The sequence below is a fragment of the Trypanosoma cruzi genome, genomic scaffold (assembly GCF_000209065.1).
Source record: "Trypanosoma cruzi strain CL Brener 1047053516697 genomic scaffold, whole genome shotgun sequence".
Lineage (NCBI taxonomy): Eukaryota > Euglenozoa > Kinetoplastea > Trypanosomatida > Trypanosomatidae > Trypanosoma > Trypanosoma cruzi.
In genome coordinates, this window is record NW_001849550.1 from 219,828 (window position 1) to 244,762 (window position 24,935).

General features: G+C 49.2%; 8 protein-coding genes across 8 annotated transcripts, besides 16 other annotated features; 7 read left to right on the forward strand and 1 right to left on the reverse strand.

The window, feature by feature from the left end:
* Positions 1 to 23,182: part of a sequence feature (heterozygous, non-Esmeraldo-like haplotype) that runs on past the window's edge.
* Tc00.1047053508153.994 (cytochrome c oxidase copper chaperone, putative) lies at positions 418 to 642 on the forward strand (the record flags this gene model as incomplete). The annotated part of the gene is made up of 1 exon (XM_817023.1): positions 418 to 642. One exon carries the CDS (start codon positions 418 to 420, stop codon positions 640 to 642), a length of 225 nt encoding a protein of 74 aa, XP_822116.1.
* Positions 698 to 718: a sequence feature (AT_rich).
* Tc00.1047053508153.1000 (hypothetical protein, conserved) lies at positions 1,201 to 2,268 on the forward strand (the record flags this gene model as incomplete). Its single annotated transcript, XM_817050.1, has 1 exon — positions 1,201 to 2,268. The coding sequence occupies one exon, from the start codon at positions 1,201 to 1,203 to the stop codon at positions 2,266 to 2,268; it is 1,068 nt and encodes a 355-aa protein (XP_822143.1).
* Positions 2,453 to 2,477: a microsatellite.
* Tc00.1047053508153.1010 (hypothetical protein, conserved) lies at positions 2,528 to 4,963 on the forward strand (the record flags this gene model as incomplete). The annotated part of the gene is made up of 1 exon (XM_817051.1): positions 2,528 to 4,963. One exon carries the CDS (start codon positions 2,528 to 2,530, stop codon positions 4,961 to 4,963), a length of 2,436 nt encoding a protein of 811 aa, XP_822144.1.
* Positions 5,069 to 5,092: a sequence feature (AT_rich).
* Positions 5,181 to 5,882, forward strand: Tc00.1047053508153.1020 (hypothetical protein, conserved; the record flags this gene model as incomplete). Its single annotated transcript, XM_816989.1, has 1 exon — positions 5,181 to 5,882. The coding sequence occupies one exon, from the start codon at positions 5,181 to 5,183 to the stop codon at positions 5,880 to 5,882; it is 702 nt and encodes a 233-aa protein (XP_822082.1).
* Positions 5,940 to 5,996: a sequence feature (GA-rich).
* Positions 6,065 to 6,127: a sequence feature (T-rich).
* Positions 6,468 to 12,326, forward strand: Tc00.1047053508153.1030 (hypothetical protein, conserved; the record flags this gene model as incomplete). Its single annotated transcript, XM_816991.1, has 1 exon — positions 6,468 to 12,326. One exon carries the CDS (start codon positions 6,468 to 6,470, stop codon positions 12,324 to 12,326), a length of 5,859 nt encoding a protein of 1,952 aa, XP_822084.1.
* Positions 12,865 to 12,899: a microsatellite.
* On the forward strand, positions 12,939 to 15,353 carry Tc00.1047053508153.1040 (hypothetical protein, conserved; the record flags this gene model as incomplete). The annotated part of the gene is made up of 1 exon (XM_817000.1): positions 12,939 to 15,353. One exon carries the CDS (start codon positions 12,939 to 12,941, stop codon positions 15,351 to 15,353), a length of 2,415 nt encoding a protein of 804 aa, XP_822093.1.
* Positions 15,464 to 15,740: a mobile genetic element.
* Positions 15,893 to 15,923: a microsatellite.
* Positions 16,125 to 16,147: a microsatellite.
* Positions 16,338 to 16,360: a microsatellite.
* Positions 16,361 to 16,388: a microsatellite.
* Positions 16,387 to 16,418: a microsatellite.
* Tc00.1047053508153.1050 (hypothetical protein, conserved) lies at positions 16,557 to 23,081 on the forward strand (the record flags this gene model as incomplete). The annotated part of the gene is made up of 1 exon (XM_817001.1): positions 16,557 to 23,081. One exon carries the CDS (start codon positions 16,557 to 16,559, stop codon positions 23,079 to 23,081), a length of 6,525 nt encoding a protein of 2,174 aa, XP_822094.1.
* Positions 20,816 to 20,854: a microsatellite.
* Positions 23,183 to 23,309: a sequence feature (areas merged during assembly that could not be assigned to a particular haplotype. This can correspond to areas where the two haplotypes were merged or to regions with more than two copies in the genome that were merged during assembly.).
* Positions 23,310 to 24,935: part of a sequence feature (heterozygous, non-Esmeraldo-like haplotype) that runs on past the window's edge.
* On the reverse strand, positions 23,554 to 24,705 carry Tc00.1047053508153.1060 (hypothetical protein, conserved; the record flags this gene model as incomplete). The annotated part of the gene is made up of 1 exon (XM_817003.1): positions 23,554 to 24,705. The coding sequence occupies one exon, from the start codon at positions 24,703 to 24,705 to the stop codon at positions 23,554 to 23,556; it is 1,152 nt and encodes a 383-aa protein (XP_822096.1).

Below are 24,935 nucleotides of genomic sequence, written 5' to 3' on the forward strand. Positions count from 1 at the left end.
AAAGAAAAAAAGAACTTTTCCTTTTGACTTCTTTAGGCCACTTTGTTTCTTTCTCTGTGTGTGTGTGTGCCGGGTGGAGATGGAGGAGGATGAGGGGGAAAAGCGAACCAAATTAAAAAAAAAAGCAAGAAGGGAATGGGGGCAGCCGGAGTCTTTCATTTGCAAATAAATAAGTGTTTCGCACATGTGGGTCTGCAACGTTGCCTTCGAATTTTTTTTCAACGAAAATCCCAGCCTTTTTTTTTTCTCTCTCTTTGTGTGTGTGTGTTTGTGCCATAGTCGGGCAACGAATGGTTTTGGTGTCTGCGATATCTTTTTTAAAAGCTTTTTTTCTCCTTTTTTTAGTTTTGTGGACTAATTGTCAGCTTGTTCAAGGCCTATTCCAGTCTCATATAAAACTCCATATAACCAATAACAATGGCGGCGGGGAAGGAGGTGGCGGCGAAACAGTCGGCCGGGCCTCCAGGCTGTAAAATATGCTGTGCATGCCCCGCAGAGCGAAGAGCGCGTGACGAGTGCGTTATTCTTAAGGGCGTTGATGCCTGTAAGGATCAAGTGGAAGCATTTTATGCGTGTCTTTTGCGCGAGGGATTCACTGAAGAGGATGTGAACAGCTTGCGGAAAAGCGCAAAAAGCTTTTAGCTGGATGGAGATATATAAAAAAAAAAAAGGCCAAAAGCAGGTGAGGATTGTTTTGTTATTTATTTTATTATTTTTTCACATACGCCGGTGATATTTGCGTTTTATTTCTTCATGCCCGTAGGATCGAAGATATGAACGGCTTGCAGAAACGGAAAGGAAGGAGAGAGAAATGTCTCTGTGGTCAGTTTTTTTTTTTTTTTTGAAGGGATTGCCACCATACTTGTCTTTTTTTTGTGTGTGTGTGTTTGTTGTTGTTGTGTTTACCGCTGTGCCTTTTGGTTTTTAATCCCCCCCCCCCCCTCCTCCTCTCTTTATTTATTTATTATTTGGTGCGTTATTCCCCATAAGTAAAACGAGGACTGGGCTTTTTTGTCTCCCTTTCCTCCTTTACGTTGGTCATTTGAAGTGTTGCTTGCCCCATTGGCTGCACACACAATTCATAAATAAATAAACGAATATTAGAAGGAAGGAGAGATGAACGAAAGAACTTCGGGAGGCGCCATGTCAACAATCCAATTTGGCGGGACAATGACGACGACACTTTCACAAGCAAAGAATATGGATTTCTCCAATGACTCACCTCGTAGAAGAAGGAATCGACATAATGTGATTCTGTTCCCGAACCACCGTGACCGTCTGGCGTGTGATCCGTTGAATTTCTTTTGTGTGTATGCAACCTACGAGTACAGGTGGAGCGACACCACTTTGGAGGCGGAAAGAAACATCTTTGCACTTGTTGACTCCATGGTGGCTGCCGTCCGCAAGGCGTTTGACGATGCTTTCGAACGCTGGAAAAATATGCCGGCTTTTGTGCAGCATGCACATACGCTCCGTTCTGCTGTTTCATTTTCTTCAGCGCTCTCCACGAACACATTATTGCATATGTACTCCCATGCGGATAATGTGGCACGCCATACAACCTTGCGTAAAACTCTGGGGTCTATGCTACCCTCGCTTCCGGCTGCCAATCCACGTCAGGAAATGAACATTTGTTCCGCTAGCAGTGCCGGGAGAAGTACTTTTTCCAAAGGGGCGCTACCACGCGCTGCGCATCGTGAGCGACGTGAGGAGGAGGAGGAAGCCGTTATGAAGAATCTGGCGAAGCAGTGGATTCCCCCTCACAATGGCCCAAAATGCCGTCTTGTGCTAGACATTGTTGCATCACGGAAAACCCTTGGTGATGATCCAGTCATCAGTGATCCGTATCGATTGGGACAGAAGGTCTTTAGTTTCACAAGGAGAAATTACCTACGGGAGGTTATAAACACCTTTGTAGGTATCAGCGACAGTGGGGTGACGCTTGTTGGCAGGGATATTCTCTACCCGTTTCGCAGCACTGGCGGAGGGAGCCCAAAGCCCAGTGTAAAGATGAACTCTCTCTCTGGAAATCGGCGCAATTTATCAGGCAGTGCCATTTCAGGATTACCGATCGACTCCGGCGATATTTTGGGGGTGGCGGCATCGGGTGGTGTAGCGGCGAAGGTGTCAGGGTTTGAGCAGATTTTGGCAAACACCATTCCCGTCCCGCGGATGGTGCCGGTGCCGCCTACAAACACCGAAAAAGTGGACAACATAAGACTATTGGTGTGTTTTCCACCCAATGACATCTCTGGCAGTGTGGCGTAAGATGTTTGAGGTCGGCATCTTTTGGGTTTTTTTTTCCATTGACTGGTTTTTTGTTTTTATGTGAAGCAATGTAAATAAGCGGGTTTTACTCATTGTTTTACACCCGCTCCTTTTTTTTTTTTTTGCTGAATTGCGTGTTTATATGTGTTCATTGAAAGTAACGTTAGTTCCCTTTAAATAATGCAAAAAAAAAGAAAAAAAAAAAGAAAGAGAGCGCGAGAGGGAATGGAGCTTTGTATGTTAGCAACGGCGAAGATGTATGATGGTACAAGAAATAAACTGCTGTGAATTTGTGTGGGTGTTTCCTCTTGCCCGTTTGTATTTTTTTATTTCTCCCGTGCATGAAGAGAGGGAGGGAAGGGAGGGGCCAAAAGTAGAAGAAGGAGAAATGCGTGCAGTTGCTTCCGCACGAATCAATGGATTTTTTTTTTCAAATTCGTTAGCGGGGGTGTCCATTTCGGTGCGGTGCCTGTCACTCTCCGAGTTGGCAAAGGCGTTTACGGAGTTGAGCGAATCGAACGGGGCACCAGTGGCAACAGGACCCGCTCCCGCCCCGCATGAGGCACGGGTTCGGGCAGCATTCGATATGAAAAGTGCACCGTTGACGCTCGGCGGGAATGATTTGGGACCATTGGATAAAGCAAGCGGCTTGAGGCTAGGGAGTAGTCGTGACGATTCTAACAATGGGGCCGTCACATTCTCGACAGCATACAGTGAACGCCTTAGTAACATGTCAGGAGCACAACTCGCTTTTGCGCTGGAAAAACAGTGCAGGCAGCAGCATGTTGGTCAGATGCTACAGTGCCTTGTGGAAGTATGGCGTCGACTGCGTGAAACGTCGTTGATGAGTGTTATTATTACAGATGAAGAAGCACGTGGTGAGGTGGGTGGTAATAATGTGGCGTTTACTTCATTCCGCAGCGATAGACTGTTGGAGGGCGTGTTACGTGCGTTGGCCAAGACGAACTTGGATGAGGTGCAGCAGAGCTCCAGGCTGGTACGAGAGTTGGGGCATGATGGCATCAGTGTGGAGTGGGTGACAGAGTTTGGATATTTGCTTATGCAGTGGCTCGCAGCTCGCGCGGCCTCACTTAGCCCCTTTTGCAGCGCAACTTTTTTGCATCTCATTGCGCAACAGAAAGTCTTTCACTCGGATGCTGTTTTGGAAACACTGCGTGACAACATTGAGGTGCACATTGCCAGGGACGCAGTGCGCCAAGCAGGCATTGCTTTTTCTTCCAAAATTTCTTCGTCTCGTGTTACTTCTGCTGAAAGTGTCCGTGAGTTTGACGTGTGTGCCTTTGCCGTACTGTTGGATGCGATTGCCCGGTGGCAAGCCAAATTTGTGCGGCTCCTTGGCGGTGACGGACTTGGGCCGCAGATCCGATTGCATGACGGGAGGAAAGTGACGGAGACGATAACGAGGCGTCAACACCCAATCCTTAATGCGTCATTTTATAACGTGGTGGTGGACGGATTGGTGCGAGGTGTGCGTGACGGCTCTCTCCACCTCACACGACAGGGATCTCCGTCAACATTTTTCTTCCTGACACTGGCGTTGGCAAAGATACGTTGGCTCCGTGCGGACTGTGTCGAGGTGCTTCTACCACAGCTGCACGAGGCCTTGCGTGTGTTCTCCGGACAATATCTTGGGGTTGTCTTTCTGCTTGGGCGGCGTGAAGTGAAGACGTGCAACGTTGAGACCACAGACCTGCTTCTGCAGACACTACTTGATGCGATGCAAAAACGCGGAAAGCGTTACATCTCGGCGGATGAGCGTAGACGTCATAGCTCCGACGCTGTGGCCCTCCCAACTTCTCTCAGCACCACGCAAAGTGCTGACGCTTCTTCTTGGATTTCTACGTCCGTGGGCCACGAAGTGGATTTATCGACGGCAATGGCAATTGCGGATATGGACACCGACGATGAAGATTTGCAGCTCCTCTCTGCTTCACCGCATTTGGAGTCTGTGGGTGATAAGGGTGTTAGACATTTCTCCGAAACGGAGGCCATTAATTCGGGTGTTTCTTCCCATTCGTCACCCGTGGTGTTTGCGACAAGTTTTATGGACATTCGCTCCATGCCTGTATTACTTGATAGTCTTAATCATATTTTAACGACCACACTTGAGCATTGCAGCGCGCAGGGCCAAGAGACTCAGCGAAATGCAGTTGAATTGAAGGCAAGAACCCTTTACGAGGCACTGCTAAACGACACACATGGTGGAGTGAAGTCACTTTACGCACTGCAGGAGTCTCCTGTCTTAGTGGAGAAGCTTCTCTCATCCGTACTGCGCATACCATACGAGACCCATCATCCGCTTATTATTGAACTTGCTTACGTCTTTACACGACATGTCGGTGCACGACATGTGGTCCCACAAGACATTAGGAAATCAACGGTTGCCGCCCCGCATTGGCAGTGGCGTACGATGAGTCTTGTTGAGCTATTGGTCCAACACGGTGTTATCTTGCCAGAGACGTATGTCATGACGGACAGTGTCATCCAGTTCGCTCCACGTGTGCTTTCCGCTGTGGAGGCAGAGAAAAAGCGTCTGTTGGAGCGCCACCACGAGCGCCAACAGCAATGCGGGAAGCAAAAGGGAAGGGAAAAGAAGAAAAAGAAAACTGTTCGCACATCGGAGGTGTTTGCGAGATTTTCACGCGTCGTGTTGCAGTTGAAGCAGCAGATGTGACTGTCGAAAGAGTGAAACAAGCACAGGGTTTGTGTGGTGAGGGAGGTGAGTTATGCGTCTTGTTTCTTCTTGCCACTGCTGTCGTGGAAGACGGCGTTCAACGCCAAAAAAAATAAATAAATAAAAAAAGAGCAAACATGAAAAGTGCTGGCAAATAAAAGAATACATATATTTATTTTAATTTGTGATTTTACAAGCCACAATTGGCATGGACTGAATGCGCTTATTGGTGTTTAATGTTCGTATCACTTTTTTTTCGTTTCTCTCTTTCTCCCTCTCTTTGTTTTGTCTTGTGTGTTTTGCAAGGGTCGCGGCTCAGACTGCTCGGCTACCGGTGTTTCCTCTCCCATATTTTCCCGTGCCACTTGTAAACAAGGCCTCCGCGAGGGCGGAGTGCATCCAAATAACCGGGACAGTGAATATGGAGAAAGTAAAGCGATATCTTTGCTCCTGTGGTGCAGATTACATCATACCTAAAATCTGCGAGTTCCCTGAAAGCTGTGCTACGGCCGAGCTTGCTGCCGAGCGGCTTTCCTGCAGTCCTTCAATGATTGCAAAGAGCCTCAGCTTTACGCTGATGGGGAAGAAGGGGGGCGTGGATTGTATGCCTATCGTCATACTCGTTTCGGGTGATGCGAAGGTGAACAACAACAAATACCGTAACAAGTTTGCCCGTCGTCCCGTGATGATTAGGCGTGAGGAGGTTGAGGAGTTGGTTGGATTCGCTCCGGGCGGAGTTTGCCCCTTCGGCGTGAATGAAAATGTGCGGGTATACTTGGATATCTCACTGCGTCGTTTTGAGACGGTACACGTGGCAGCTGGCACGGCGAACAGCACCGCCCCGATGAGCATCAAAGAGCTGGAGCGTTTCTCGGGCTTTGTCGAGTGGGTTGATGTCTGCGACGGGTGGACGGAATAAACGTTGAATGATGATGTAGCTGCCCTGTTACGGTTTTTTTCTTTTTCTTTTTCTGTAGAAGGAAGGAAGGAAGGGAGGGGGGGAAAGAGAAACGAAAAAGAAAAAAGGAAGGGAAACAGATAGACGCACGTATATGAATCTCGACTCATACAGACTGAGGGGAGCGGTTGGTGTTCCACCACTTTTTGCTGTTGCCTTGGCTTTTATCTGTGTGCGTGTTTGTTGTTGTTTTTGTTTCTCTTCTTTCCGTGGGGGATATTTGCCACATTAATGTGCTGCTGTTGTTGGTGTTATCGGCATCTCATCTTTTTATTTATTTATTTTTGCTGTTGAACCTCAATGGTGTCAGGGCGGCGCAGGTTGGCATGCGGTTCAGCGGCCATACCGGCAGAAATGTTCTCACTTGATGCGGCTGCCACGAACATTTCTCCTCTTTATTATTATTTCATTTGAAGTTGCGAGTGGTTTTCAATTATCTTTTTTTTTCCCCTTGTTTTTTTTTATTCTACTTTTGGCAAAGTACACACGCGCATAATTGTGTGTTTTTATTACTACGATCGGTCATAGTTTGTTTCCACCTCGTGTATGCTTACATCAGACCTGCAGCGCCTGCAGCGCCTTTTTGCGTACTTTAAAAAGAACACCAGCAGCGTGTTGGGGGGCTGCTGCGCGCTAATCGAGCTTATTGATGAGGACGATTTGACAAATTGGTACGTCTTGTTGAAGTACGAGGATGAAAACAAGAAGGAGTTTTTTGTTTCACTACGCATCTACTTTTTTGAGGAACTGCAACGTATGCCGCTTGTCTTTGTGATTGCCCCACGGATCATTGCAACCTTCATTCATCACGGCGCCATATGTTCGCTGGAGCTGATGTCGCAGCAGTGGTCGGTGGATGCCGAAGGAATCGCACTTCTCATCCGCTCTCTGCACGCCACACTGAACCCCTTTAGCCATGACAGTAGGGTAGCGGTGGATGAGCTCAACAGTGGAAGGGACGGTGGAAACCAACAAAACCGATTGCTAGCAGCGGAAGGGATAGGGGCCACTGCTGCACCTGCCGTCTCCTTATCGGCGTACACGCGGGAAGAACATGAGTTAGGCATCCGACACATTCGTCAGTCCCACCCGCATCTTTTCCGGGCATGCACCCGCAAAGATAGTCAGCCGCAGCAGCAACACGGCTCACCGGCAGCAAAGTCAGTTATGAATAGCACGCCGTCGCCGAATTCCATTTCCCTCTCCACGTCGTATGCATACCACGGTGGAGCAGGAAAGGCGGCAACAGTGAAGGCAATCATTCATTCCCAGGAAGAACTTCAAGAGCTCTTCCTTGCAGGTGGATTGGTGGATGCTGAGTTGGATGTTGGGTATCACTCTTCCTTAGATGGAAGCCTTCGTATTGGTGTTGACGCTCCTTCCGTGAAATGCAAACTACCCACTGCTGGCAATCCGATCCTGAACTACACAATGAAAATAAGCCCTTATGGCTGGGAAAAGAACGACGAAAAATTAACAACAACAACAATCCCAAAAAGTGGGATTGATATAGCATCCGATACAACGCAGGCAGTCGGCGAATGTAGTTTAACGGCTCATCACAGTGATGTACCTCATAAATGGAAAGGTGAGGACGGAAAAAAGTTTGTCAGTCGCCAGTCATTTCTCACGCCTGCCATTAGTGCCGATGATGCGGAGCAGGAAAACAAGCCGCACTATCATAGTAAACATCGAGGCAAGGAAAAAGGATCTACCTGTATGGGGATTGAACGAAGTAAGGAACGCAGAAAAGTTGTTTTATTTCTCGAGGGTGAGGCCGTAATGGACACCGGTGATAGCAATACTCTTTCGAATGCACAAGAAGGCCGGAGGCCGGAGGCTCCTTGCACCATTCCGGCGGGATGCACACTTCGACTGGAACACCTCACGGTGTACGGTGCGATCGTTGTGCTTGGAACTCTTGAAATGCACGACTGCAAGTTCATTGGCCACTTTTCCTCAGAAGGTGAGGGGCGTGTGGAAATTTCACAGTGTCGCGTGTGCGTGGACAGTGCAGAAACGCGTCGAGAAGGGATTCTTGTCCTTGATGCCTCCACCTTGGAAATACGGGATGGTACTACAGTGCGACGCAGGGAATACACGTTTACGGAGGGTGGGGAATCTGTTCCTGTCTGCGCAGCTGCACCGTTTTTGTTACAGGCATTTATCCTGATTTCTAACAGTGGGACGTTGCGCATACATGGCGGCTGCCATATCATGCCATATGGCACTGAAAAGACAATATTTGCAGAACAAGATGCCTCCGTAGATATTGCCGACTGCAGTATTATGGCAGGATACAGCAGCGCGGTTAGTATACTTGGTTGTCATGCCTTTTTTTCCAACACTCGTTTTTATGGTGCAGATTGCGTGGAGTTGCAAGTCTCAGATTTGAATCGTCCAACGGGGCTTAATGTTGAGTTGGGAGGCCTTGTCACCGCCCGTCATTGCGTGGCGGAGTACCTGTACTTTGGGTTTTCCGTGATTGCCCATTCCGTTTCACACTTTTTTGGGTGCCACGCAGAACATGTTGTGAACGGCTACACCATTGATGCCTCCTCCGTGACAATTGAAAACAGCTCTGCCCGCAGCAACCACGTGGGGGTATTTGTGCTAAATAAGGCGAAATGCAACATCATGAACGAAGATGACCATGTACTTTCGTTTGACGAACGTTGTCGCCTTTTACTGAAGTCACGCGAAAACGTGGAGCGGCAACGAAAATTTTCTTTTGTGGAGACACACTTGGGCGAGGAAGATGCGGAGACAAGCAGTTCTTTTTCGTCCGTTTCCAGCTGCCCCATCGTTTTACAAAGGTCACCTGCAGCCGCAGTGGGCGACGAGGAAAAGATGGATCACCCCAATGTTGGGATCTCTGCTTTGGCTGACATGAATAGGAAATTGTTCATGTCTCACATGTTTTCTGGAGAAACAGCAACGGCAATCACAGCAAGTGCGTCAATTTTCCCTCTTTCCTTTAGGGGTGGTCTGTTTAGTCTGGAGGTTCGAGACGCCTCGATGGTGGCAAAGGGTTTGCTCCTTGTGGACGCACAAGAGACTTCCATCTATGTCTACGACCAGGGTGTTCTTACACTCACAGATGTTATTGTCTGGAAAACACTGGCATCGCCACAGCAGCCATGTGGAGTGAAGATTGTGAACAGCCGAGCCAATGTGCAGCGTTGTTTGGTGGCGGATTATTCTTTTGGCTTTGCAGCTATTCAGGGAACCGTTGTTCGTTTTGAGGAGTGCATGGCGGTGGGTGGGACGAATGGATTCACCGTAGACGATGCTCATTGCACCTTGCATCACTGCGGTGCTAATACGGAGCACGTTGGTGTTTTTGCTCTCAATCGATCCACACTGCGGATGGACAACTTGAATGCTCCCAAGTGTAAGGAAGGTTGGCTTTCTTGTGTTTTGAAAGGTCATTTACATGGACTGGAAAGCCGGTCAAGTGATACAATTTGCATTGGGGTTACAGTACAGCGTAGTCTTGACAGTGGGTTTACATGTTACAATGGTGGGTGTCTTCGTCTTGAGAAGTGTACCGTGGACATCAGTACTTCTGGTTCTACAGAAACCAACATTGGTGACATTTCTTGTCGTCATTTTTCCCCTTCTGGGAGGGATTGTTCGAATCCCGCCTTCTCCTCGGGGGCTGCCGCTGCTGCTCTTGATGGAAGTGAGGGAGGCTTGAATCGAGCCAAAATAGGAAATACCACCAAGGCAAATTCACCACACGATGAAATGCCTGGAACTTCTCTGGCGTATAGCTCCCAAAAGAACTGTGGTGTGAAGGCCTGGTCAGGAAGTCGCTGTCTCGCTATTGGATGTGAGGTACGGCACGTGACTTTTGGGTACGCTGCGATTGGTCCTGACACAGAATTGGAGGCCTCCCATTGCACAGCAAAACATATTGTAAATGGCTTTACAGTTGATAGCGCCAAGTGTCGATTGTCACGGTGTAGCACCAATAGCAATCATGTGGGCGTGTTTGTCCTCAGCCATGGGACATGCACAGTGCGCCGAGGCAGTTATACAGCTCGCATGTACAGTATTGAGAATCGCAATGGTATTGTTCACATTGAAGGTCATGTGAAGCTCAGTGGCTTTTCTCGAATTGGACTGTACGTTTATGATGGCGCTAGGTTGGACACTTTGACAGATAGCATGCTGGACATCAAGGTTCGTAAGGATCATGCGGGACAGCAGTTGCCACCAGAGCTAAACCTCACAGGACCCTCGGCAAGTCCTTCCGGGCTCTTTCCTTCATGTTTTGCTATTGATAAGGGTAACGCCGTTATTCACAATGCCTTTTTTGGAGGTGGTGCTCAATGTGCTGTGAGTTGTGGTGATGGTGCGAACGTGTATCTTCACCAATGTACCGCGGAGTTTTGCAATATTGCCTTTAATGCCCTTTCAGGATCTCAAATGTATCTCTCAAACTGCTGCGCCCGAGATGTTAGACATTATGCACTAATTGTTCACCGTGGCGGAGTTTCACGGGTGAATCGTCAATCTCCTATCCCATCGGCAGGCGGCATTCTTCAGGGAAGAATACGGATTGAAGGAAAGTGTTTTCTGGAGCACGTTATTCTTCACCCTACGACAGATGTGGACAGTGAACAATTTGAAACAATTCAACCGTCGTTGCCATTACTATCATCATCGTCATCATCCTCTGCACCTCTCTTACCCTATGGGTCCGAGTTTTTTGTAGAAAAAACGCCTTTAAACCCTTCCTTGCCGAAGTCAAATTTTCTCATTTATGTTACATTGAATGGGACGCTAGTGATGGATTGCTGTCTTGTTCTCCTTGAGGAGCATCATCGCGTTTTGGAAGAGGATGGCGGTGGTGGAGAGAGTATAGCAAATTCTGTGATTGTTGCGGAGGGTTGCAGGGCCACAGTGCAGTTGCGAAATGTTCTTTTTCAGAGGTTAACTGCGGCTGGGACAGGTAGTCTGGGGAGTTTTGAAGGATCTATGAGTTCTCATGGTAGCGTATTGCTGCCTAGCAACACTCATGGCAGCGATATTTCTCGTAAAAAGACAACTTGGTACGGTGTCGTTTTGCTGCAGGGCGCAAAAGGTGACATACATGGATTTTCGGAGGCAGCACTTATTAGCGGTAGTGCTTCAACTATCCGTGGTGCAGCGGCGGATAATCCACTTGAAGCATCTCAAGCGAGGACGCATTTTTCTCCCAGATCATCTGTCGAAGGTGGTGATGATGCCATTTCTCTTTTGGAAAACCACAATGTCCCAACAGAATATGAGTTCCTTTATCGAAGTTTAAAAAAAGGGCGGAGCGTTTTATCGGTTGGTGAAATTGTACCTCTGCGTGTGTACCTGACTCGGGCGTCCTCTTTGACCACAGAAAATGTGAATTTACGTAAACTTGTGGCTTCTGGAGGGTCAACTATTGACGCTGTATGTTGTTTTTTTGCTGGTGCTGACGCCGTGATACTCAGTGGGGGTAGCACCTTTCGGGCCGTAGAGAGTCGGTTTGTGAGCGCAGTTTTTGGTCCGGCGATGCGAGTGGAGAGTGCAACGGTCCACCTCAGGAAGTGTCGGGGCTATTCCACACACAAGGAGGTGATTGTGGCCAGGAGTGCAACTTTGACATTTGTTGAGTCCCTACTTTTTCCACTGAATTTGGTAAACAATGAAACTAGTGGAACATCTTTCTCTGCGGGTGAACGATGGCTTGGGATCTCGTCAAGAAATGACGAGGAGTGTGAAATAGGAAAGGGTGACGAGGTGTTGATTCTCCCTCACAGGAGGCGTCGCGATGGTGGTGGTGGTAATGAAGGGGCCATCGTACCAAAAAGTGCCAAACAAGGGGACACCAGTATGCCAAAAACGGCCGTACCGACTTGCCTGGCTCTGGAAAACACTCCCATCGAACGACGTGTGGCGGTGCCGTTGGGCGTTCCGCTGCTGTCCCATGCCCGTGCTGAGGAAACACGGTCAGATACGTTACCGCAAGATGTAAAATGCCTCCAGCCACACGATGACGGTATTGTGGATCACGCTCCACTTGTCTTGGAGGGTGTCCAGAATGAACTTTTTCGGGGGAATTGTCCTACTGAAGAAGGGCCGAGGAGGCGACACATCTCGACACGTGAAGCCGGTGTGCCCCCATTGCAGTGTAAGAAAGGTTCTTGTGTTACAGAAGAAGCATTGGAACTTGCCGAATCAGAGACGGGATCATATTTAGGGAGGAGACAACATTTTGATGTGCGGCTGGAGCATTCATATCTATATTGTTGCGGTGCCACAAGGATTGAGGGTGGCGTTACAGCTGATGCCTTCAGTAGGATAGAAGCCAGTCGGTCAACATGGTTCTCGGGCCTTATAAGTGCGGCAAGAAAGGTACTTGCCAGAGTGTATGGAACGTGAGGAATCCTCTTGTGTTTTTTTTTTCGTGTGTTTTTGCTTTTGGTGAGTGAAGCACCATGGCAAGAATGATGGCTTTTATGGGGGGTAAACAAACGCAAAAGGAAGAAATATGAAAAGAGAAAACGGTGTATTTAAGCAATCGCTCCTTTTTTTTTTCTCGGTTGCGCCCCCTCCCTTTGTTGGGCGTTCCTCAACGCTTGGAAGGGAGTCGGGGCTGTCAAGAGGGAAGGGAAAGAGGTAGGAATGGAGAGAAACAGCTGAAAAGAGGAGCGTTTTTTTTTCCCCCTCTTGTCAAGGAGTCAAGAGTGGATTTAAAACAAAAAGAAAAAAAAAAGATATGTTTGCGTTCCACAACAACAACAAAAACACGTGGTAGTATTTTTGCTTCCTTTGAGTGCGGTGGGGTGACAACAATGCGTTTGTTTTTGTCTCCACATGAAAAAACAAACAAACTCGAATGCTCGATTGGCGGAAAAGACGCTGTTGTTGACGCACGTGACGACGGGCAAAACGGCAGCTGCTACAATAACATATATATTTATTATTGTTATTATTATTATTATCATTATTATTCTTTTTGGTTTCTTATTTGGCAAGGGGTGATTCGGCGAAATGGTCTTTGCGCTTTCAGAATTTGGCGAGCATAAGGGGCACAAACACACCCATGGCGGCGCTGTCGCCGTTCCTTTCATGGGATTAGAGGAATCGCACGATGGTGCCGCTCATTATGTGAGGTTGGAAGAAGGACACGATGGAGCGGTGGCGTTAACAAAAAGAGTGGTGAGGGCCTTTGTTTGGCTAGCGGCGGTGGCGGCGGTAATTTTTGCGGGATCCATGCTGCTGTTTCAGATTGCGTCAAGAGAGTTGATAAAGAAAAACCGCGCGCTCAGTATTTCTTCGGTGGTAGGGAACTATTGGCTCAACTACGAGCGCGTGTACCCCGTCCGGGACGAAGAAACCGAGAGAAACGGAGAAGAAGCTGCGTGGCCTTACGCGTTATATCGTCTATTCTGTACTTGTGAAAGAAATTTGGCTTCTGCAGGAAAAAAAGCGCCTGCGATCACATCGAGTAAGTTGCTTGTGTTTTTTATACACGGAAATTTGGGGGCATACGATGAGGCCTCTCAACTGGGGTGTGTTGTGTCTCGATTGATCAGCGTAACGAGTGAAGTGTATACCTTTGACTTCCTGCAGCAAGCGAACATTCACCGTGGTAAGCTCCTTCAGCAACAGGCGGCTTTTGTCGCACACACCTTGGGATTAAGGCGATGGGGAAGTGAGTCCAAAAATATTACGAGTGCCATGGAGTTCCAGGGGGAGGAAATGGCGAAATCCACGGATCATCTTGAAAAACAAGACGGTGGGACTGGCGTGTGGATTGTTGGTCACTCAATGGGTGGCGTGGTTGCGCGTCTGGCAGTGGAGATGATGCGGAATTCTGGGACCTCTATTTTTTTGGAAGGCGTCATCACACTCAATACACCACATCGTTATCCTCCCATCTTTATGGATGCTGCCATGTTTAGGATCTACACTAATCTGTGGCAGCCGTCTGATCGGGACTTGGCTTTAAAGAAGTCGTGGCATCGAGCACCACATTTCTACTCTCTCACCTCAGGTTCATTGGACCTTCAGGTGGAGCAGTGGTTGACAAATCTTGCTGGACTAGATGAGAACCGGTTCCCACATACAATGTTCCGTACAGAGGATCCAACTGTTTGTGGAAAGTCGTTATCACATACGGATATTGTGCGAGACTATTGTGTTCTCGAATTTGTTGCGAATATCATTGCGAAAAAGATTACTGGATTAAGGCACACACCAATTCACGCCCGCAATCCACTGGCCAGCTTTTCTGGTGGCGTCACTGCGCCCTTGTGGTGGGCAAATAAGAGTGTAACGAGCCACACACTCCCTGTTGCCGCATTATCTTTTTACACCGCATTGGTGCTCTCCGCCATCTACCCAACTGTTTTTCCTCCAATGGCCAAACAACGTTTTATATCTAATCACCGTATTTCGTGTTTTTGCTGGGGGCATCAAGTGGCACTGCCGCGAGGGATACCAACGATGGGCGGCGCGGTGATTGGTTCTCTTTTCATAGGTATTTGTAGCCGGATTTTTTTTGTGCAGATTCGCTGCTTTTTTTTGCCCTGTTCCTCCATATGCGGTCTGCCGTGGGTCGCCGACGATATTGCATGCATTTCTGAAGCAAGATGCAGCCATTTGCCGTCGTCTTTTGTTGCTTGGCTTGGTCCAGCACTCCTCGGGTCATGGGTAGGATTATTGGTTTATTATCTGATTTGCGGTTTGTTGCGGTTGAGTTTACTTATTTGGACGGTGCTGGGGTCATGCCATCTTTATAAAATCCACTTATTACGTCATATTCGGCCAGGAGTAAATATGTGGTACTGCTTTTTCATGCTGGTATACCCCGTTACCGCGGCGACTAGTACTGTATTTTTAGAGTTGTATCAACGTACGATTGTGTGGCTTGCTTTTATATTATTGATGATGCCATTACGTGTTCTTGTGGAGAATGCTGCAGCCAACACACCCCAGCCTACCGCGAGTGCCGATGCCTCTGCCCCTGTGGCCGTCTATGCCTTGTTGCATGCCCTCAACGTTCAGCCCACTTTTGCGTGGAAAAATAAGAAGTTATCTGGCACGGCCGACAGCAACAATATATTGGATGAATGCATCCGTGTGTCGGAGGTTTTCCTTCATGTATTGTTGTTCACACACTTTTTGTGGCCCATTTTTCGCTCGTTTGTTCTTCAAAAAAGTGGACATTTGCCTCTTTTAAAATTATCTTCTTCGCGTGGGTCATTTTTATGCATGGCAACCTCAGTTGTTTTTATCCTCATTTACATGTCGCTTTTTGCCATGAACGGACTCCCCGTGGAGGTGTTCCGCGTTGTGTGGACGCTTCTTTGGGGGTTTCCCGCCTTCCTGTTTGTCAGCACAGTGGGCTTGGACGGAGTGCTCGTTGAGCGCTTTGCCCCGACGTCCCTTAGGGTTATTTGAGGCGCGGGGGGAGCAATATGTGGACTGCCGCCCCACCACCACCACCACGAGCATCTCTCAGGCGACGATGCATACGCCGTGGGGGCTTTCAAGGTTTTTCTTTGGAGTTTTTGCGAAGAGAATGGTCGCAGGGGAGAGCTGGCTAACTTCATTAATGTATATGTATCCTGATAAGAGGAATAAACTGCTTTCAGATACTTTTCTATCGTATGAATTTTTGGGAATGCTACGACTTTAGGGGAGCAGGGAACCGACAGCGGCAGGATCATTTTTAACTTTTTATTTTTTATTTTCCCACCCTAACTCCCGTTTGATTCCCACCGCTTGCGGCGGGGTCTTGTGGTTGGAGGAGCCCAAAGTCTGCCACTTCGTAAGGAATAAATAAATATATATGTATACCATCCGAATAGAGTGAAGGGGTCACGATTGTGGCTAACGGATGATATATAAATATATAAACATACAGTCACCTGGTGTTAAACTTTGAGTTTGTGGTGAATTCATTCTTATTCCATTTATCCCTTTGTCATTCCCATCTGTTTTTTTTTTTTTTTTTTTTTTTTTTTTTTTAGGGGGGAAATTCAAAATTTGGCCAGCGGCCCAGGCGAATATTATTCTAAATAAATAAAAAAAAGACTCCCTGCTTTCCTTCCGTACTTATGCACATGATGTATTGCGTGGGCTGCTTTCATTCCTTCACACATGTACAAGCAAACAACGCGCGTGGTCACCATGAAAAGGTGCGGCTGCTTCTTTCTTTATATTTCTGCCTTATTATTATTATTATTATTATTTATTTTTCTTTTCTAATGTTGCCTTTTTTCTGCGGGCCCGTGGGTGGTTTTGTTGTTGCCTTTGCGATGTTGCGAGGGAGGATTCATCCTTTTTTATAGCCAATATTTCGAAGGTTGGAGAAGAATTAGTGGTAGTGGGGAGAAAAACAAGGAAAAAAAAAAAAAAGAGGCAAAAGGCCAAAAAGAAATAAACAACAACAACAACAACAGCAAAAAGAAATAGGAAAGGAAAGGAAAGGAACAACAATAATAATAATAGCAATAATAATAAAAAGACAAAAAGTAAATTCAGAAGCAACAACAGCAAAAAAAAAAAAAAAAGCTCATAAGGCGTCAGGTAGAGTGACGACACACTGGTTTACTCGGCCTCACCCGGAAGACCATATTTATTTTTCCTGGTGGGCGTTGGATGTCATCACGTTATCGCGAGCTCATCGCGATTTTTGGTGAATTTCTCGAGGAAAATGATTTCCATGTACGAATTTCGATGGATAGGGTGGGGGAGGTGAAGACCCTATTCAGCGCCAAAACAATTCCGGTCGAGAGTGAAACGGAGGCCGCAATTGAAGTCGTCACTATCGAGGCGGCACGCCGCCGTGACGCACTGCGCCGTACATGCAATGCGGTGCTTCGGACCCGACACTCAGACCAGCACGTGGATGTTGGGACCATAGTCGCCGATGAGGAGGAACGACTGGCCTGGAAGTTTCTCATTGGCGCATTGGCAGCAAAAAATTCTGAGATTCTCCCTGTTGTTGAGGCAGAACTGCTGCTTGCGGCGGTGGAATATCACTATGCCACCGCCCGGCCAGAGTTGTGCGACATGTTTGTCCACCTGAGCGCAAGTGAAATGTTCTTCATTGATGGGGATTCACTTTTCATGGCCGCACTATCCCCGCAAAGCGTGGACTGGGACCTTATCCAACCATTGCATGTCATTTACAATGCGCAAAAGCTTTTGTATGACATGCATTGTCGTGGAGCTCGTTTTCACGTTGTCTTTTTTGACAGTTTGTTGTGGATATGGGAGTCGGCACCTGCAAAGCTCTTTATGCGTGAAAACCTACGTAAAACATTGATGTCTCTGTCCGAAAATGACGCGAAGGTTGGTCTCTCAATATCCAACTTTTCCAGTTATTACTCGGAGGCCTTTGAGACGTACGTCAAACAGTGGGAACCGGAGTTCATTTTAATGTCCGATGGAGAGCAGCTGGGTAGACTTAATCCACTGCAAGCCTTTTTTGTGCGCCCATCCGCGGCAAACAACACTCACGATTCCAGAAGGAAGGCGAACTACACGGATGCCGATGAGGCAAATCCGTACCGTCTCAGGCGACAGTACCGGAGTATAGTGGAGGATGAGGCAGTCGGTGACAAGGCGGCTTTGTACTACCGGTGCATCCATCTTTGGGCAGCGACACGACGGCTGAAAGTGGCATACTCCTCCCGTATCATCTACAAGGAAAACGCCATGGTGGTATTTACCGTTCGCGTAGACGGTGCGAGCTTTGAGCGTGCAGTGACTATTGAGTCTGACGTGCAGGCATTGGCTCAGTCAATGGAACACGAGGTACAACTTCCTGCTATTTCTTCTGCATCTTTGGGATTACTGGATGAGGAGGATTTGTCCTGCCGTGAACGAGTAGTGTATGCCGCCTTGCATGCCTACTTGAGGGCCAGTGCGAGGAGCGAACAGGAACATCAGCTTTGCCAGGCACTTGCCATTACAACATACATTACAGGGTATCTAAATAAGGAGGCTCGGGCGCAGCAAGTCCGACCCAACCCTATCCTTGCAGGCTTCTTGAATGAGATATCACCGTTTCTTCTTGCTGTATGGCGTCATGCTGATTGTACTAACGGTAATGGGCAGGAGTTTGACCTTATTGATGGCCACCTATTCTCAGCCGTTTCTCAGCAGTTGCGCACAGCGTCAGTCTCGGAGTTGTTTGACGAGTATGGTGTTGAAGACATCGAGTCCACATGGGGTGTTTTGGACGATCAAGGAAGTGCGGATATTGTCAACGCACCGCTTTCGTATTTGCCAGTAATTGACTCTGTGGATGTGGAAAAACTGCAGCCGTATCCGCTCATCACGCATGAGTTGGTGGAGCGCCTTGCAAAGGGGTTTGGCATTTCGACACATCGTGCAGATGCGCCTTATCCAACTGATTTTGGCGCCGCAAACGAACTCGCCGGATGGGACATTACAACACCGTTTGACAGGCTCAATGATGTGATTGATGCTGAGGGAGACGCGATTGCGAAGAGCATGATGACCGAGAAGGAAGCCAAAAATGTGCAGGAGTACTATAAAAAGTTTGTGCGTAATGCTCTTAAGCAGGCGCAGTCCATGGGAATTAGTGGGTTTGCGGCCCATGAACTGGCCATGGTTTGTTCAGACAACGACTCGGATGATGACGCTGGCGGTAACAGCGCCAACAATAAAACTGCAGGAGCCAAGAAGGTAAATAAGGAGCACGCGGGGCAGCGCAACAAGAAGGAGCGCAGTAAGGAGGATGAGATTCGTGAGCGCAGTAACGTTATTGCTGCCACTGCCACTGTCGCTGAATGGCACAAGCAGATGAATCACCTCCTGCACGCTGTAGACATGAGCCACGGACGCACCACCAATAGGGATCGTGACGAGTCGATTAACACCATCATGGCAGCCATCAAGCGGCTCTCTCAGGAAAAGTTTGGAAAAAACTTTGACCCAGGGTACACGCTTGGTGGCTCCACGAACACTGCGGTTCCCCTCAAACTTGAGATGTGGCGTTTGCTTGTGGCTGCCAGTCAGCTGCGGGAAGTCGAGTTTGCCTTTGCGATGGAGGATCCTGCACTGAAGGATAGCAAAGGTGCTAGCAAGAAAAAAGATAGCAAGTCAGAATACAAGATGCTTTATGGCTTCCACGTCATCAATCAATTTGTGGAGCGGGAAGCCGTCAAGGGAAATCACTGGGGACAGCTGGATCCATTGCGAAAGGCAAAGCCCGATATGACAATTGTGGAGGCGAGATCATATTTGCGTTGGGTTTACCTTTCCTTTGTGGAAATGCACATTCAGTTGAAGCTGAAATGCCGTGTTGTGAAACTTCAACTTGAAAACTGGCGCGCGGAACGAGAGCGTGCACGTTTGGCCCAAGAATCACCAAAGATTGCTCTTGGTATTCCTCTCTTTTTGTATTGTCACCACCATGTGTTGGCCGTGATTCGCGATGAGGGTCCGCGGATGTCTTCGGAGGATATTGACACGGTGCGCTCTGCCCTCAAGCACTTTGATCTCCCGGATTCATACTATAACAAGCTTGACCAATGCATTGCACGTTGGCAGAACATGACACTTGGAACCCTGCTGCCGAGTCTTCTTCCACAGGACAAGCAACTTTTTGAAACGCCTGAGATGCTTCAATTAATTCACATGGGGCACTTGTTAGAGCGTCCCTTCGTGCGGGAGCATGATTACCGTGTTGCCTTCAATCCCGATAACTGGCAGCGGGAGCTTCTAGACATTGTTGACGGCCGCGGCAGTGCGGTGGTCTGTGCTCCCACCTCTGCTGGCAAAACCTTTATTTCATACTATTGTATGTATAAGGCCCTGCGACGCACAAATAAAAAGGTCGTTGTGTACCTTGCCCCGGCACGTGCACTTATTAATCAGGCGGTGGCAGATGTATGCGCCCGTTACGGCTCCAAGAAGTATAAGAATCCCGGTCGATACATTTATGGGGCGCTTGGTGGTGCGGATTACCATCAATTCCATGACAGCTGTCAGGTGCTCCTTACCGTGCCCGAGACCTTTGAAACGATGCTCCTGTCGCCCAAATACACGGATTGGGTGGAGCTGATCGACTATGTTATTCTGGACGAGATTCATTCGATGGAAAGCAATGGAAACGGTGACGTGTGGGAGCGCATCTTGGCTCTTCTTCCCTGTCCTTTTGTTGCGCTATCCGCCACGTTGGGTGAGACGCAGCAGTTATGCAGTTGGCTAAACCGAGTACAGGGTCGTTTGAAGGAACAGACAGAAGAGATGTCTGGCAAGATGCGTGACTTTGAAGTACATTTATTGCCCTCCGAGGGGAAAAGCATTCAACGGTGGAATGACATCAAGAAGTACATTTACCTTCCACCTCCTGGAGCTGCGTTGACGCAGAAAAAAATTAAGGCCCAGTACAACAATTGCTACATCAGGGACCTTCACCCGTTATCCATCCTCACGGCAGATCAGCTTCAACGTGGATTTCCCCCAGACATCTCACTTGTGCCAAGCGAAGTCGTGTCTCTCTTTGAGAAGATGCATTCAAAATTCAATGAGGTTGTCTGGCCCAATTATTCTTCATTGCAGTTGGCAAAAACCTTGCGAGCTCAATTGATGTTAATTGAACCAAGTAAATATTTCGAGGCAGAGACGTACATTACACAGGAACGTGCACGGCAGTACGAAGCCGAGGTGAAAAATGCTTTTGCATACTGGGCTTATTTGGGCCATGAAGGCTGCGAACTTCCGGAGAACCTCGTGGAGGAGGATTTGGATGACTTTAGTGCAAGCATGAATATGGCGGTGGAGAGTATTCTGCGTACCTTTGCCCAAAAACTGAACGAAGATGAGGCGTTACTTGAGCGCCACGCGGCCGATGGAATGGAAAAGAAGAAGCGCATGCTGCTACGACAACAACACCTACAACTACTACAACAACAAGAACAGGAAAACGAACCGAATCAGGAGGAGTCGATGGAGCAAAAGTCCGAGGAACAAGGCGGGGCCCAGGAAGAGGAGCAGGAAAAGGAGACCGTGGGCTCCGTCTCCTTTCCGGGATCGCGGCAGTTTATCCGGGAGCACATCTTAAATGTCTTGCGTGAACTCATAGCGCGGGATATGGGTCCCACAATAGTTTTCAGTTTTGAATCGGAAGACTGTGGCGACCTTGTAAAGTACGTTGTGGAGCAACTTGAAGAGGCCGAGTCACGCTACCGAAAGACAAACGAGTTCGCGCTATACAAAGCCCGCATAGAGCGCGCCGCTGCTGCTCAGGAAGCACGAAGAAAGCAGCGTGAGTCGACGCTCAAACAGAAGCGTCTAACGACTGGAGATGATGGCGACGTGGAAGTGGCGGATCGCGATATGAGTGATGGTGAAGGTGAGGATGAATTATTTGTTGTCCCCGATGTATTACCCGAGTTCACATTTATCGGCGAGAAGTGCACAGTGGAGCCTGAAGTCGTGGACTCACTTATGGAAGACTGTGAGAAGGAAGGGGAGGATCTCCTCCTTCGTGCCCTACAACGCGGTATTGGTATGCATCATGCCGGTGTAAAGGGCAAACTCCGGGCACATGTGGAGCGTCTCTTCCGAGGACGTCACTGTGGTGTTATTTTCTCCACAGAAACCCTGGCGCTGGGTATTCACAGTCCCTGCCGCTCTGTTGTCCTGGCGGGAGACCATATTCTTCTTAACCCCACGCAATTTCGTCAAATGATGGGTCGTGCAGGACGTCGCGGCCTCGATTATTTGGGCCACCTGGTATTCCTGGGGATTACCATGCGACGTATCAAACGGCTCATGACAAGCAGCATGACGGTCATCAAGGGGAACGTGCAGATGGACCCAATTTCCAATCTTCGTCTGCTTCAGCTTTACGATTTTAATACACTCCGTCATTTGAAGAATGAGGCAGGGTGGAAGACGCATGTATTAAAGCTAGCGGAGCGTTTATTTGTAAATCCACTTTTTTTTCAAGGACGCAATTCTGTTGCAGGAGGCAATATGGAAGGTTTTACAGTGGAGTGGTTGCAGATGTTGCTGGGATACTTCCAAAGGGAGGGATTACATTTCAGTGATCATGCTTCTTCGCTGGGTTCAATCCTACAAGATGCAATGTACGTTTTTCGGGAGGCCCATGTGGGCAATGAAGGGTTCAGCTTCATTCGTATGCTCACTTCGGGTGTCTTTGACAAGGCACACTACTCACCCCTGTATGACAAAAAACTGAACAGTGGTGTCCTGGATGAACCTCTTGCCGAGCTCCTTGCATATCTCTTTTCTACACACCAGACGTGTGGTGTGCCGCTGGAGATGCATCGTTCTGCTCTTCTTGACCCTGCCGTAAGTACTCTGTGGGAGGGTAAAACAGGTCCAACACAACACCGAGCCGTGCTCTCTCCCATTGACGTGTGTTCTCCCACTATACATGCTTTTGATAACACGGACTTTTTTGCGTTGCTCTCTGCCTTCTACAATTATTTGGCATCTCACCTGGCACCTCAAACCGGCGCCGCCCTCCGTCTTCCTTGCATGAAAAGCACCAATAAAAAGTGCCGCATTTTTGGAGGTGGGTCGACGGAGTTCCTACTCAAGCAGAAACTTCAGGAATCGTCCGTCCCATACAAGGCCCGATCCCCATTTGTGGCCATAAGTGGCTGCGGCGATCTCTTCACCTCCGTCGATGACGTCACATTTACGCTTCGTGACGGCCTTTATTGCGATCGGACTTTGCTTCCCATCCTCGACTTGGCGGACGGTTGGCGGCACGACGGGGCACAAATTCTCATCAATGCCTGTCTTTTGGACTTTCTTCGTGCAAAGGCGCAGATTGACACGACACGCAAAAACTATCGCTTCACTCTGCTGGAGGAACTCAACGGCCTCTCTCAGTCTCTTTCCTACGCCGTGCTGAACCGGGCCGAGAAGATTCTGTCCAACCTGGCCGGTTTGGTGCGACCAACCAAATTGCCGCGCGCGAAGGTGTTGACGGCCATCATGCCGGATGAGTCCGAAGAGGGCATTTTCATGGCAGGGGCACCGCGTCTGCTGGAGGTTGCGGAACGTCTGAATTCGCTCCAGCCACAAATCCAGAAACGGCTTGCGGAGGAGTTGCTCACAGCCAAGTGGGCAAAGAGGATAAGCGAGATGAACGCGCAGCGCAAAGATTAGCATAAAAAGCAGGAATTAGGTAGGAAAGGACCGCAAAAACAAGGAAGAGGGGCAGCCACGAGTCGATGGAGGAAGGGGTGCGAGGTAGAATTCTAAAGGTAAATGGAATGTACGCTTGGTGGCGCTGGGATGCGGAAAAAAATGAATCGCTGCAATCATTATAATGCAGTATTTAAATATTTTGGTGAATACAAAAATTATATTTCGATGAATTCCATGGTTGCAATTAAAATGTTTTAAATTGGCTGCGGCTACCACAATTATGGCGAATGTTTTTGCAGGTGTTGCGTTTATTGGCTTTTATCATTTACAATATTAAAGGAATTTTAATTTAAAAATTGACATGGGTAAACCCAACTGCCGGTGCCGAGCGCTAAGCCCGTTGAGTCAAAAAGACGAGAAAAACTAGCGTGTTCAACCCTTGTCTGGCCAAAACGCCGCCTTCGTGCGAAGGCGCTCGGCCACCCTATACCTAGCGCTTCCTTCCCTTCTTTTTTCTTTTTTTGCTTGCGTTTTTGTTCGCTCGCAAAAGGACCGTCAAAGAGTGAAAAGAAACGGTTGATTTAATCCCTGCCCGAAGAAATGGCGTCTGCTTGGGCGGAAACGCGTGTGACACCGCCTCGCCAGACGGCGCCACAACGCTCCAGATATCGTCGGTGCCATAAAGCGCCTGCAAACGACCCGTGGGCACCGCATTCGAAAGATCCAGCACAACCGCCAAGGGAGGGCTGAGGTTCGCCGTCACGTCGAGGGGCTCTCCGCAATCGCCCCCGCGAGGAGGAGCCTCCTCCTCCCTCTTCTCGCTCTTCCCCGCGCCAGCCGAATGCCGCCGACCACTCGCCTCCATTCGGCGGCTCCGTTCCTCAGGTGCGGGGCCACTCGCCGAGCTCGGCGCCCGTGCAGCGACTTCGACCGCTGCCACGTCACGCGGGGCCTCGCCCTCGCTTTGGCGGCTCCGCGGACGACCCCGCCCGCCCAGCTCGCTCCCCACCGCGGTGGAGGAAGCAGCCCCGCTCGCAAACAGCGCGGAACGACGCTTCCGCAGCGCCTCCGCATCCAAACCGCGGCGCCACCCGCCCGCCGTAGAGGCAGAAGAGGCGCTTTCCCTAAGCGACGCCGCGGCAGCCACCCCAGCCGTCCCCGCAGTCGGAGGCAGCCGAAGAGCGCAGGGGGCGGGGGACAGCTCGCGGGCCTCCTCTATGCGCTGAATGGCCGCCGGCGTCATCGCATTGCCCCGCGCATCAAGCAGCACCACGGGAGGCGCGCAGCGAGACACCAGCAGCGACACGTGCGCCGAGAACCGGTCCGTCAGGCCATTGTCATTGAGCAAAACCGTCCAGCGGCGCACGCCGTGGGACTTCACCATCTGCGGCGAGCCGAGCTTCAGAAGGGCCTCCGCCACCGCAATCGCCCCCTTGTCGCCGAGGCCCGCTCCAGCCAAAGAAAAAACTGCTGAGGCCACCGTCCCAGTTTCCTCCCTCCCGTCGCCACCGCGCTCGACCAGCACCCGTCGCATGATGGAGCGGACGCGCTCGTCGCCATGCACCTCTCCCTGCCGACGAAGCCCCGCAAGCAGCAAATCTGCGAATGCTTTTTCGAAGTCTGCCGATTGTTCTCGGCCCATGGCGGGTTTCTGCGCAACGCTCGCCAAAGTTTGAACACCAGGCCCCCGCCCTCGCAGCTGCAAGATCCAACGGAAGGGTGGCGATTTTCTCGTTCAAATCGCAGCAAGGGCGCGCAGCACACGAAAGGGATGTCCACTAAAAAAGGCACACGAAAGCACACACACACACACAAAAAAAAGAATTTGGGTGCTCAGCGCGCGTGCCAAATTAACCTTGTCAAAAAAAAGGG